This window comes from Heliangelus exortis, chromosome 3 (genome assembly GCF_036169615.1).
Source record: "Heliangelus exortis chromosome 3, bHelExo1.hap1, whole genome shotgun sequence".
Lineage (NCBI taxonomy): Eukaryota > Metazoa > Chordata > Aves > Apodiformes > Trochilidae > Heliangelus > Heliangelus exortis.
In genome coordinates, this window is record NC_092424.1 from 49,323,075 (window position 1) to 49,335,735 (window position 12,661).

A 12,661-nucleotide genomic window follows, 5' to 3' on the forward strand; every position below is an offset into this window, starting at 1 on the left:
TGTCAATATGTCATTATATATTTCCATGGATTATGCACAGTAACAATTTATTTGTTTGCTATTACAGAGCATAGGTTATCCCTAACTTTTTTACAGGCATAGTGCCTGCAATTTAAAAACTGAAAAGAAATATTCATATTTATATTTGAAAATTTCCCACTCTATATATTAATTTACTACCAATTTATTTTGCTGGCCATATAGCCGTTAGCTTTGTGAAGTCCTTTGACTAACTGTCTCACCTAGATGCCACTAACTGTATTTTCTAGATCATTAATAAATACATAATGTACCAATACATTCACTAATCATATAATGGAATATACTGTTAGAATTCTTATTGGTTTTAATTAACTGGGTGGTTTTATTATGTTTTTATTAGCTGTATTTTTTGTTTGTTTTTTTTTTCTCTTTTAAAGGCAAAGGAAGTGCATCTCCACCTTGAGCCTGTTCTCAGCATCTCTGAGAATGTCAAGAAATAAGGGTCTTAGAACAACCTAAGATACTTAAAATAATTCTTATGAGAACAAAGATATTTCAGAAAAGAAACAGTGCTCTTTTTTTTTTTCTTTCAAAACAATCTCCTGTGATGTTTAAGGCATCTGTGTATAAGGTTTAGCAATTCAGATCTATTATTTTAATTTCTGTTATGGTTGGTTTTTTTTTTTTGATACATTGTTTACTGAGTGTTGGAAAGGATAAGAAGTTCATACCATATGAGAAAAGATATAAATTATATATGATAAGAGATGCAAAAAACTTTTTCCCCTTTTTTAAGCATAACTTAGTTTGCATGAAAAGAACAGGACTTCCTGACTTACTCAGCCTTGTAGATAGGTTTCAGATACCTGATCTATATGCATGTAGAGGTAAAAAGAATGATACAATGGTTAATGATGGGCAAGGATGGTAAGTTCTGCTGCTGCATTTTCTGGAAAAAAAAAAATGTGTGAAAAGATGATTTTAAAGAAGCCAGGGGGATTTAATAGTTGTTATGGGATGAGGATCTGGGAAAGGAACACACCCTTGAGGAGATAAATCTTTATGAGACTGGGGAAGAAAATGAAGTAAAACTGGAGCTGGTCATCTTGTGGTGAAGAAGTAGGGGGAGAATTCAAATATGCCAGTACTTCTAATACTGGTGGTGTGAGCTGTTTCAGATTCATGGATGTTATGGGAGGACAACCAAGGGGTCTGATTCTCTGTGTGTACTGAAGAGGATAACCAAGACAAATTTAAGAGATAGTCCAGGTCATTGGTGATGGATGAGAGACTTAGAGATCAGCATGAAATAGGTATAAACGTGATGAGACAGCTCACAGGAAACATTAAGTTCAAAGTTCCTTCAGGATGTTCCAGACTAAAGTATAAAGGGCAACAAACCACATGTGGAGGCAGCCAGGATGGAGAAAAGCCAAGAGCACATAACATCTGACACTGCTCCTGATGATTATCTGACATCTGGTGGTATGGGAAGCAAGTATTTTTGAATCTGTTGGTAGCCCATTACTGGAAAGTTCTCAAATTTTAAGCAAATGAATCACAACAAGTTCTATCAGTAAAACCTGTTCTGGTTCAAAGACTTTGATAAAATGATAAGTAATTTTTAAATACTTTTTCCTTGGATTTTCAAGGAAAATCTTTTGCATGTGAGCAATAAAGAAACCCTTGGGGGGCATGGGTGTTGAGGAAAAAATTCTAAGATGGAAATGCATAAAAACACGGAGGCAGAGGAGGTTACGTTATACATTGCATTGTTCATGTAACACTGTGACAGCTGAGGTGATCTGAAGCATACTCAAAATTTCACTCTCAGTCACAAGAAGAAACTTCCACCTAAGGATCTTCAGTCTTAGGGCCTGTGTCTCTGTTAATCTACTGGTGCTGGAAGTCACTGACCTCCAGGTTGTGTACTTGGTATTATATAAAGCAAATGTCCAGTTTGTTCTGACTGGGGAGGATATGGTATCCTAACATTGTTCCAAGTAATATGTTTATTTCATGAACACTAAACATCGCACATAATTACTTCAGAAATTAAATATTAGGCAGTGGTAGATTACAATCTTTTTCCAAGCACATTAAAAAGCAATATAGAATCTTGCTATTCCCCATTTATGCTGTTCTTTTAATTTGTTTAATTTTGGTATCTTCCAGCATAAAAGTACATGAGCATATTTTGTTCCTATTAAATTTTAGAATGTTTTACGTCTACTGTGCATGAGATTCGGTGAACTATTGTACAGTTTCTGAGTAACATGTTTGTTTAAAGGTAGGAAGCTTGTTTAAAGAACAGTCCTGTTTTCTTAAATATTTAGTTATTCTATCTAATTTCTTAGGAGAAATTCCTCATTGCTTTCAACTGTATGAAAGGTTTTTCTTTATTGTATAAAAAAAGTTCTATTTTTTCACTTTGTTTAATTTACAGTTTTGATGATAGATTGTCACAAACATTTTCATTTTCTGCTTGAAGTCTAAGCTGCATTTCTTTGATCATATTTTCTCTCACAAAAAACACATCAGTGTGTATATGTACACCCAACTCAAAGCCACCAAAGAGAAAGCTCATACTGCTCACATAATTCTCCTTACAGGCTGAGAGGCAACAGGCTGCACATGACTGATGAGAATTACAATCCTGAACACAGAACTGATTTCACTCAACAGCTACAGTGGAGACAGTGGTAATAAGAACTGATGCAGACCAGAACATAACAGGGAGACAAGGTAATCTTTTTTCTCTTAGTCATTTACTTAGCTCATAGATACCACTCTTTCAAAAGATGTGAGGAAGAAAGCATTATTCTGTGACATTATGTGAGCAGTTTCATTTATAGGGTTTTTGGGGGGCAATGTTTGTTAATGCTTGTATGTTGCATTTGGGAAGAGCTGACATTGTATCATGGTATAACATTTTTTTTTCCTGGGAAGATGCCTGTCCACACCTCAAAGCTCCAAAGTTACAGGCATTACAAAGCCACCTGTTAGAGATACATTTTATCAACTTTATGCTTCTATAGTTCCTTGAAACTACTATTCAGTGGCCTCAATTCTTACATCCAAAAACCTGTGTTTAGTGGAAGATCACCGAGATAGACAAAGGTATGCCAAAGCACCCAACAAAACACAGACCAGCCCCAAGACTGTTCTAAGTATGTGGTGGCTTCTGGTACATGGAAGCTCTGGGGGATTCCAGAAACACAGACTTGGTCTCTTAAGTTCCTTCAAACGAGAACTCCCAAATTCCTGGTTAGGAACTGAGGAACGTGCAAGTGGTGGAAATGTAAGTGACCTGATACGTAGCCCAGCCTACCCATCAGTAATCTGTGAGGGATTTGCCAAATTTCAATGAACAAACTATACTAAAACCTAGTGCTAGGGACTACGCACAGTTTCTCAGGAAACTGGTGACAACTCAATAAAAAATGAGAAAATGATTTTTGTAAATCTTTCATAGTCAGTGCCCAAAGTGCAGCATTTCTTTAATATTAAAAAAAATAAAAATCAAAGCTGCTTGTTTGCACTTAGTTGTGATGACATTACAAGTTCTGTTTCATTTCATCGCTACTTGTGAAGTCACTGTGCAGTGTTGGAAATAGAAAAACTATTTGAGTGGCGAAAACTATGTTGTCAAATGAAAACAGGTGACAAGGGAAACATAATCTGACTGATACAGATCAGGGAAGCACAGGTTTTATTTATCCTTAAATCAGCTCCCACAAAAAAATTTATTCTCTTCCTTGGGAGTTAGAAGACTGAGGGTGAAAAGAACATTTTGTTTACTTCTCCAAGATGAACTGACATTGCAAGATATAAATCTTAAACTCATTTTCACATTAAGTTAAAAAAACCTCAAACCAAACAGCTTTAATAATATCATTCACGTTACATAATTGTTGCCAGATTTTACAGATTTAAATCTGTGAATGGAGCAACGTTATACAGTTTTCCCTCAAAAAAATCTTTCCAGGACTATGAATGTGTGTCCACACTAAATATACAGCAGAGGAATAACTCACTTTAATTTCCTACAAGAGTTATTTATGAGGCACATCTTTCTCCTTTAAAAAAAAAATTAATTTGCTTTTGCTGAACTTTTAGAAAAAAATACGAGTGAAAAAAAGTCTGCAGGGCATAAATTAAGATGGCCCTTCAGATATCAATTGCTACTTTAGATGCCAGCCTGAAAATACCAGGGCCCTTAGGGCATCACCAGCCCTGACTGTCCCTGCCTGACCTTCCAGGGCTCCCCCACATCCTGGGATCCCATGGCAGCCCCCATGGCTCTCAACCCCTGCCCCAGTGACACTGCAGCAGGACCCATCTCCAGTTCCCCACATCCCTGCCTGGCCACAGGCCCACATCCCAGCCCAGCCCATTGCCAGAGGTTCCTGGTGCTGGTGTTTGGGCTGCCCCCAGCTCCTGGGCCTGGCCCCAATGGACCCATGGGAAGCCCCGACCACCCAGGAAAGCACTGGACCTCACAGTGCCCTGAAAGAGCAGGTCAGTCCGAGGGGAAGGCAGAGATGGGTGTACTCTAAGGCTGTACCTGCAGCCTCCCAGGATACCTCCGGACATGTCTCAACACTGTTGTAGGAAAGCTGTTTGCTCTGTGGCTAAGGGAAAAATGAAAATCTAAACCAGATGAAGAAGCTTCCCCTGGGAATCGTGCAGTTAGGTGTAGCTGTATTAAGCAGTACAAATTGTAACAGAGGATTGCACAGCTAAACCAGAATGGCTTCACTTCTGTGTTGGTCTCAATTTCTGATTGCTAAAATGAAGATAATCCTTTTTTCCCCCATTAACCTGTATTGCCTAAAGGGACAGGGGGAATATGGGAGGAGGGGAGAGGTGCTATGGGCCAACAGTCTTTCACTGTTTCTCAGAAAGTCTTTTTGGCCTGAGAATCTACATGATAACGCACTATAAAATATAGGTATAATTAATAAATGTTGGCTATTCCTAACTGATGCTGTAACCAGCTCTAAATGGGCTGCTACCACAAAAGAGATGGTGATTCACAGGGAGATATGAAAGAGCAGATCTTGATGACTCCTTATACACCTTGCCTGAAGTAAAGCTCAAAACAGTGATAATACATCAAGTTGCTGAACCTAATCCCAGAAATAGGTCTAAATTCTGGTCAGGATCACTATGCACTACAGCGGTTGCTGAGCTGATTTAATTAAAGTTTAAAATTTCCTCTAGGCTTTAATTCAAGCAGTTACTACATGCCAAAGTTCATTTGAAAAAAATCTTGGATTAAGTCAACAGTTCAGCCTAAAGCCTTCTCAAAGAAGCCAGCTGTCTTGGGACAGAATCTAAAAAAATTTAAAGAATGGTAGAAAAGAGTATTTTCAGCCTTATTGACTTTAACAAATTGGAATCTGTCCTGAATACTCCAGGCTTCTCCTACCCATTTGCCTTGTTACCTATTTGCTTTCCCTGAATCAATTATTTGCCTTATTAACTCCCAATTATTATGTTCTTAAATTGGAGGGCACTAGCACTTTCTTTAGAGTCTCAGCTGTCCTGAAATTTTGCCTCCTGCTTCACTTGTTGGGAGGGAGTGGGGAAGATGTGAAAAGAGGTACTATTTACCATACTTGGAATGAATTTAAACAATACAGAATACTCTTATTTTTATGGGAAATCTTTTAACTAGAAATCTGAAATTTTCTTGCACAATTAAGCAAATCAGAAAATTTAAGTATGTATCTGGTGCTATTATTTCTGAACTGGTGTTACAGGAAGGGTTTACATTCACAGAAGAATGGTAACAGGACTGAAAATAAATATGCTGTATAAAAAAAAAAAAAAAAAAAAAAAAGAAAGAACCCTAAAATTAAATGAAGCATACATGCATTTTGGACTTTTTGGCTTCAACATCATCAAAAGGATTGTCCACGTGCTTGCTTGTGTGCTTAGCTTTGCAGTTTATGAAATTCAGTGCTATTAATTTAAAGTAAGAAAATACCAGTGAAATAGTAGCCATTTTTAACAAAGGCCTTATGTTTCTGTAGTCTAAATGAATGCTTGTCTAGATTGTCAAACTACTGTACAACAGGAATGCCCTCTCATTACAGTGACAGTAATATTTGTTTGTTTGGGGTTTGTTGGTTTTTTTTTTTTTTTGTAGTGGGCAGTCACTTAAAATGACTCACTGATGAAAGATTCTGTCTGAAATTCTGCACTTTGTTCAAAATACTGTATATAAGCAGATCAATGCATTTGGAAGACATTTTTAAAAGTTCAATGTTTTAAGAATGCATAAATTTGTTTTGTCTATCTTAGTTTAGCTTTAATTCATTTAGTGCAAGAAAATCCTTCCTCACTTGGCAGACACTTATTTTCTCTTAATTTGGCTATTTGGCTATTTTATAAAGCTTGTGCTGATTTCACTTGTAATATTTTGCTGCCATTTAATGGAAAGTGATAGTATTTCATATTTACTCTGGTCTGCTATATCAGTCTTTAAGAAGCACTGTAATAAGAAGCACTTATATTATAGTTGACTGAATACCATTAAATGTATATGATAAATACATATGAAACAATATTCATTAAAATATAAGTCCTCATTTTTCTAGATGGATAAAAGCCTTATCTTGTTCAAATCCTTTTCTGACAGTACTAGCATTATTTGTCTGAGGTTTTAATTCTGGCTTAGGCATACTATTAATATAAAACTGAGAAAATAGAAATGCAGCACATGGGGATGTGAAATAGTAATTTTATTCTGTACTAATGCAAAAAAGCAGAGGTAACAGAATCTCCACCTTTGCAGATATGTAAAAATTAGACACAACCCCAAGCAACGTGATCTGACTCTGAAACTGGCTCCAGTTCATTCCTGAATGGATCACTGGACCAGATGAGCACCAAAGATCCCTTCTCACCCCCGCTGCTTATTCTGTGCTTGTATTATTCTGCATTAATATTTTTCAAGTGTCCATCAGAACACATCAAACTGCAGAAGCAATACAATATAAAGCAAATAATGATGCAAGTTTTGTACTAATGGAAAGTATGTCATACTACCAGTTGGGTAAATCACGTCACCTACCAGTGTAGCTTAAGCTTATACACACTCTTAGGGAGATGCATGGTTTGTGAACTGTGAATCTTGCTCATAATACTTTTTATGCACTATACCCCCCAAAACACCAACAAAATAAGGGCATATTCAGCCAGCAAAACTGCCTGGTATGATTGCACAAAATTTAAAGTGTAAAGACAACTGAGGAAATGGTTATAACTAAAAACATGAAGCAAGACAGTGTAGATGCTAGAGTTGAAATACCTCTATTCTTAACAGCTGGCTCATGCTCAAATAAAATGCAATATAAAAAAAAGCAGAAGAAATCAACAGACTGCATGAACAAAAGAGAACTATGCATTTTTAGTACAAAATCAGAACAAAATTAATTAAATGTCTGCACTGGCCAAAGAAGATTTGGATAAGCAGAAAAATAAATTACTCCTTCAGACATTGATAAGAAGGAGGGATTGGCTGGAGCCAAATTAGCCAGACTATGCTACAAGTAGGACCTAACCTTAGGTACTGGAAATACAGCTGAAAATTATAAAAGTAAATTTGAAAAAAAAAATGCAGTCTTAATCTCCTCCTTAAATACTTCATTATTGTTTATTTTTTATTTTAAGAGCTGAAAAAATACAGATGCTGAAGAACAACTTTTGAAGGAACTGTATCGTCAGCGAAGAGAACAGATATTGAGCAATAAACGTTTTCATGAGATACAGTAAATTTTTGTGTAGAGTTTAATAGCCAGCACTGCCTTTATCTGGTCCAAAATAGCAGTAGGAAGATGGTGCACAAGCTCCTTCAGAAGTCTCAAGCTTCTCAGTGCATTCTTTTGCCTTACTGTGCATTCTCCCTTGCTAATGCACTGCAGCTATACTCCTCCTGTCTCATATGACTGGTAGTGGACCAGCAGTCAGAGACCCACAGCAGTCAACTAGAAACAATTCCTTGAAGTCTTCCTAAGACAGCCATGCTTCTTTCTTTTGCCATGCTCTAGCCCAACACTCAATAGCTACATGGGTCCTTCTGTGTTACCTGTACTAGTTGGGTAGATCATTCCTGCAGAACTTTCCCAATTCATACTTCAACAACCAATGTATGCTCTTGTCATTATGCTTGATGACTTATCTGAATGTGCAGGCATCTTGGTGCAGCCTCTGCAGCAGCAGTCTGTGCCCTCCCTCTGCCATGCATGTCCATACAGCCTAATGGCATCCATACATACTGCGTTAGGCAAGCTGTTCCATAGGTTTTTTAAAAAAAGATGTCCCTGACCTGTGAGCCTGGCAAAGACCATGCAGGCTTCCAGAGGCAGGAACTTGTTACGTCAGTACTGGTATGGTCAGTCAGGATGTTTCTGAAATGTGTGAATTTACAAACAGTAGACAGCTCATCTCTAATTGAGGTTATGGCAAGTAATAGCACTTTTTTTTTTTTTCCAGGAGCTGACCAACTAATTGACATATGCTCTTCATTTCCTTCTCTTTTATGGCTTATTCAAATTATGCTGCAGGAATATAGAAAAGTTCACCTCTTGCAAGATTTCCTCCTTATGATTTGTCACCAGTGCAGATTATTACAGAAAAAAACCCAAACAAACCAACCAACCCAGATGTTTTTTTGGTAACAGCTTGAACGCTTGAGCAGTTTCCCAGCAGCCAGGGAAGGTTCCAAAATTAACTTAGAGCTGTGGTTACATTGCCTGGCCCCATACACTTCAGTAGAACAACCTGAATTGGATTAGTTCAGAAATGTTTTCCAGCTTCTATTTATGGCATGGAAATGTTTGGCTAGGGCTCAGTCTATCCTGACACTGCAGTGTGAGTGACTAAGCATCATTAAAAAGTTCTCAGGGAAGCTAAGCATCTTAGTCTTCAAAGTCTGGATTGACTATCAAAAGCTTTAGGCCAAGCAGAGATCTTGAAGTCACTTCTGATGGTCCTTTTCTTGTCCATGCCAAGCAGCTCAAGTGACCTGGACTATTCTGCCTTCTCTGGATACAGCTGGAAACCCTTTGGGGGCTCAGATACAAACTGATGACAACCACCACAAGTGGACCTGTCATCTCAGTCCCTACCCACTGCTCTTGGATAATTCCAATAAATCTTAACATACATTATAACTGGGGGGGGCTTTGACCCATTCTGGCTCATGCAGGACTACCATCATTCCCTCTGCCCCATGCTAACACTGGTGGTATAATACCCCACAGAAAAAACAAACAAAACAAAAACCAACCAACCAAACAGCCTTGTGTATATTATATCATTGCCTAAATCTTTAAAAGTATTAGTACAATGTTACAATAATGAATGATGTCCTCCTTGTGTTGGATGCTAGTGTAAACAGAAAATAAATCTCTGCCCTAAAAACGTATAGTCCTCTTAAAGAATGGATTCAAGGGCCAAGTACATAGACAATAAAAGGGAAATTACTGCAATATGAAAAAAGACTGCTGTTAAAGTCCTTTAATTCTTCATCCAGATTTTTTCCCCCCATGATTAATATTAGTTACTATAAATAATGATGCTAGTTGTGTTATGAAAGTTTTAACTAGAAAGTGTTTGCAGGGCCTGGCTTAACATATACTGACCATAGGTCTCAAATCAACAATAACTTACAGTCCTAAAGTTACACCTGCACGTCTTTATCTGTAAGTCTGTATTTACAATTTAGTCATATATGACCAAGTTCTAGAAGCTGTTAGCCAAAATATATAATGGATAATTAAAGGCAGACTGAAAATTCACACATTTTTCTCGTAAAATTGTTTATTTTTATATCAAATGTTTACCAGTCAAATATTTAAGTCAACTTCTTTTATTTCTATGACTTTCACAATCTTAATATATTAACATTCTTTCACATTTTGCCGATTCGAGGAAATGTCCAACAGGGGAACACGGGGACAACTCCCTAAATTCAGGACTCAGTTACTTTGTAAGAATATGTAACAGTCTCCCTTCCTTTTATATGGTATACTTGCCGGCAATGTAAACTGACAGGGGGTTACAGGTCTAAGAAAAGTCTGTGAAACTTTGACTTTCGAGGTCATGATGATGGATTTTGCTGTTCTGTGATTATACTAATCCCTCTGTGCACTACTACACTTACTGTGGTAATAAAGCATACCTGCTTATCAGGCTGAAAATACAACTTGAAAGTACCATTTTGCTGTGTGCAGAGACTTTTACAATGAAGGCATTCACACTATAGCTCGGAGTGTGAGTTAATGCCTTGAAACACGTTTTCCCTCCGAAACTGATGCCTGATCTTCCAGTTCATTTTACTTGAAAACGAAGTTCAGAAAAGAATCACAACTAATAATTACCTTTACCAACATAACAACGACTGAGGCAAGAGCAGTATCTATTACCTGACCACTTAATAATCAGAAAAATTCAGAGTAGTACTACTAGAAAAATAAATACAGAATAGAGTACTATAGTAGCGGGGAGCAGAAAGAAATGTACAGCCCGGTGCTACCTGCTTAAATTAATTTTAAGAACGAAGTACTTTACTGCCAAGGTGAGGTCTGGCTGTGACTTCTCCGCTCGCTCCTGCCCAGCTGCGCAGCGACCTTCGCCCCCCCCACCCGCGCATCCTTCCCCAGCACGATGCTTAGGATGACGGGGGTGTGTATGTGGGGGGGTCACACCTCTCCGGTTGGGCGCTACCGCCGCTGGAAACTCCCCTCCCGCCTGCCCCCAGCTCGGCCGCCACTCGCTGCTCCCCGGCGGATGCCGCGGCCCCAGGGAAACCGCCGGCGCTGCCCTAACCCCGTCTGACGTCCGCCTCGACGCCCGGGCCGCCACGGCGTGAGACGCAGTCCTCTCCTGCCCCATCCTCCTGCGCAGCCGCCGAGGGATCTTCCGCCTGTCACCAGCCGCGAAGAGCGGCTCTCGCCAGGGCAGCTCGGCCGGTTCGCCTGGCTCCCCGGGACGTGCCGTGCGCCTCCAGCGGAACGCCGGCGGCAGGCACAGCGCTGGCCACGGCAGCGGCCGCCACCACCTGTTACCCGTTCCCACCTACGCCTGGCTGGGGGCCACTACCCAGCTCAAGCCCGGCGCGGTACTCCGGGCGCCGCAGCCCCGAACCCCTCACACACCGCTCCAGCCCCCACGCACCTCGGGGGGGACCGGCCCCCCCACCACATCCGGGTGCCGGCATTCTTAGGGCGCATGCGCGGCCGCCCCCCTGCTGCCAGGCAGGGTGCCGCGGTAGTGGCCGTCGGTACCGCTGCTCCTCCCCGGGGCGCTGCGCTTCCGCGTTGTCAGGCAAGGGGGAGCGACTGTGAGGCGGGGGAGGCGCCCTCCGCGGCGGCAGGAGGAGGAGGAGGAGGATGGTTGTGGGGGCGGGCGGTGGCGGTAGCAGCAGCAGCAGCGGCAGCAGCAGTCGCCGCTGGCAGCATCCGGGAGAAGCCCCGCTGGTGACTGGCTGGCGGCACACAGAGCTCTGAGGAGGCGGAGGGAGCCTGAGCAGAGCCGCGGGGCGGGCGGCAGCGAAGGGGGAGATACTGCGGCGGCGGGAGGGGACCGGTACACGCACACATACACATACACACACACACACACCCATACACACGCACGCACATACACACACACGCACGCAGAAGCGGGTGACAGCGGCGGCCGCGGCCGCCACGATGTGAGGTGGGCTGCGCGGGGGGACGTGGGGGCTCCTCCGAGAGGAGAAGCATCCCGCACACCTCCGGCAGCGGGAGGGGCGGCCGGACCGAGGCGGGGCCGTCCGGGCCCGGAGCGAGCCGTGCGCCCCGGCGGGCAGGGCGCGGGGCGGCCGCGGGCGGTGAGGCTGGGACCAGCGGCGGTGCCGGTGGGCTGACCGGCTCGTCTTTATTGGCTCCAGTCTCCCATCTCCTAACCCGCGGGCCCCGATGAGGAGCGGCGTTGCGTTGCCGGACTGACGCTTGGCCGCCCTCCCCACGGACGAGGAGGAGCGCTGCCCCGCGGCGGAGAGCGCGGCCCCCCTGATCGCGGGCCGCCCCTGCACCGCCCCCCCGGCGGGGGCTCGTCTGCCGCCTGCGGGGCGGGCGGCGCGGCGGTGACAGCTCGGCGGCGGCGGCGAGGCCGGGGGAGCGAGGAGCGTCGCCGCCGAAGACCATGAGGAAATTTAACATCAGGAAGGTGCTGGACGGCCTGACGGCGGTCTCCGCCGCCGCCTCGGCGTCGTCCGCCGCCCAGCAGCAGCAGTCGGGGAACCGGGAGACCGAAATCCAGGAGACGCTTCAGTCCGAGCACTTCCAGCTCTGCAAGGTGAGTGAATGCTGCGGCCCCCGGACGGCTGGCGGCCGGAGAAGGGGCCTCTCACCACGGTGGTGGGAGTTGCGGGCTTCGCTTCCCGGTCCCTACCTCGCCGAGCCGCCCCGCCGTTCATGTTTACTTGTTTGGGTGTATTATTTTCGGGGGGGGTGGGGAGAGGAGGAATATGGGGCGAAAAGGGAAGGAAGCAGTGGGTGTAGCTGTACAGGTCTTGTTGGATTTCCGTAGTCATCTTTCCTGGAGAGTTTCAGGGTTTGTCGTCTTCCAGGCTCTTTCATGCGTGTAATATTGACCGTGTTCCCGAAGGCTTGGTCGGAGCAGTAGGATGGATGGGGGA

General features: G+C 42.9%; 1 protein-coding gene and 1 long non-coding RNA gene across 9 annotated transcripts in view; both read left to right on the plus strand.

Moving 5' to 3' along the window:
• The window catches only part of LOC139794659 (uncharacterized), a 46,741-nt gene extending 37,246 nt beyond the window's left edge, over positions 1-9,495 (plus strand). Inside the window, exons 3-4 of one of the 3 annotated variants that reach the window (XR_011725217.1) lie at positions 2,595-2,727; positions 6,788-7,832. This is a non-coding gene — a long non-coding RNA (uncharacterized lncRNA). Of the gene's footprint in view, positions 1-419; positions 2,728-6,787; positions 7,833-8,487 lie in introns of those variants that run through there. The other 2 variants (XR_011725216.1, XR_011725218.1) reach the window with 2 other exon arrangements.
• A 2,541-nt stretch (positions 9,496-12,036) lies between these two features.
• The window catches only part of STXBP5 (syntaxin binding protein 5), a 102,225-nt gene continuing 101,600 nt past the window's right edge, over positions 12,037-12,661 (plus strand). For all 6 annotated transcript variants that reach the window (XM_071740519.1, XM_071740520.1, XM_071740521.1 and 3 more), the window contains exon 1: positions 12,037-12,318. In XM_071740519.1, coding sequence (XP_071596620.1) covers positions 12,166-12,318 — 153 coding nt within the window. In that variant the 5' untranslated portion in view covers positions 12,037-12,165. The remainder of the gene's footprint in view (positions 12,319-12,661) is intronic.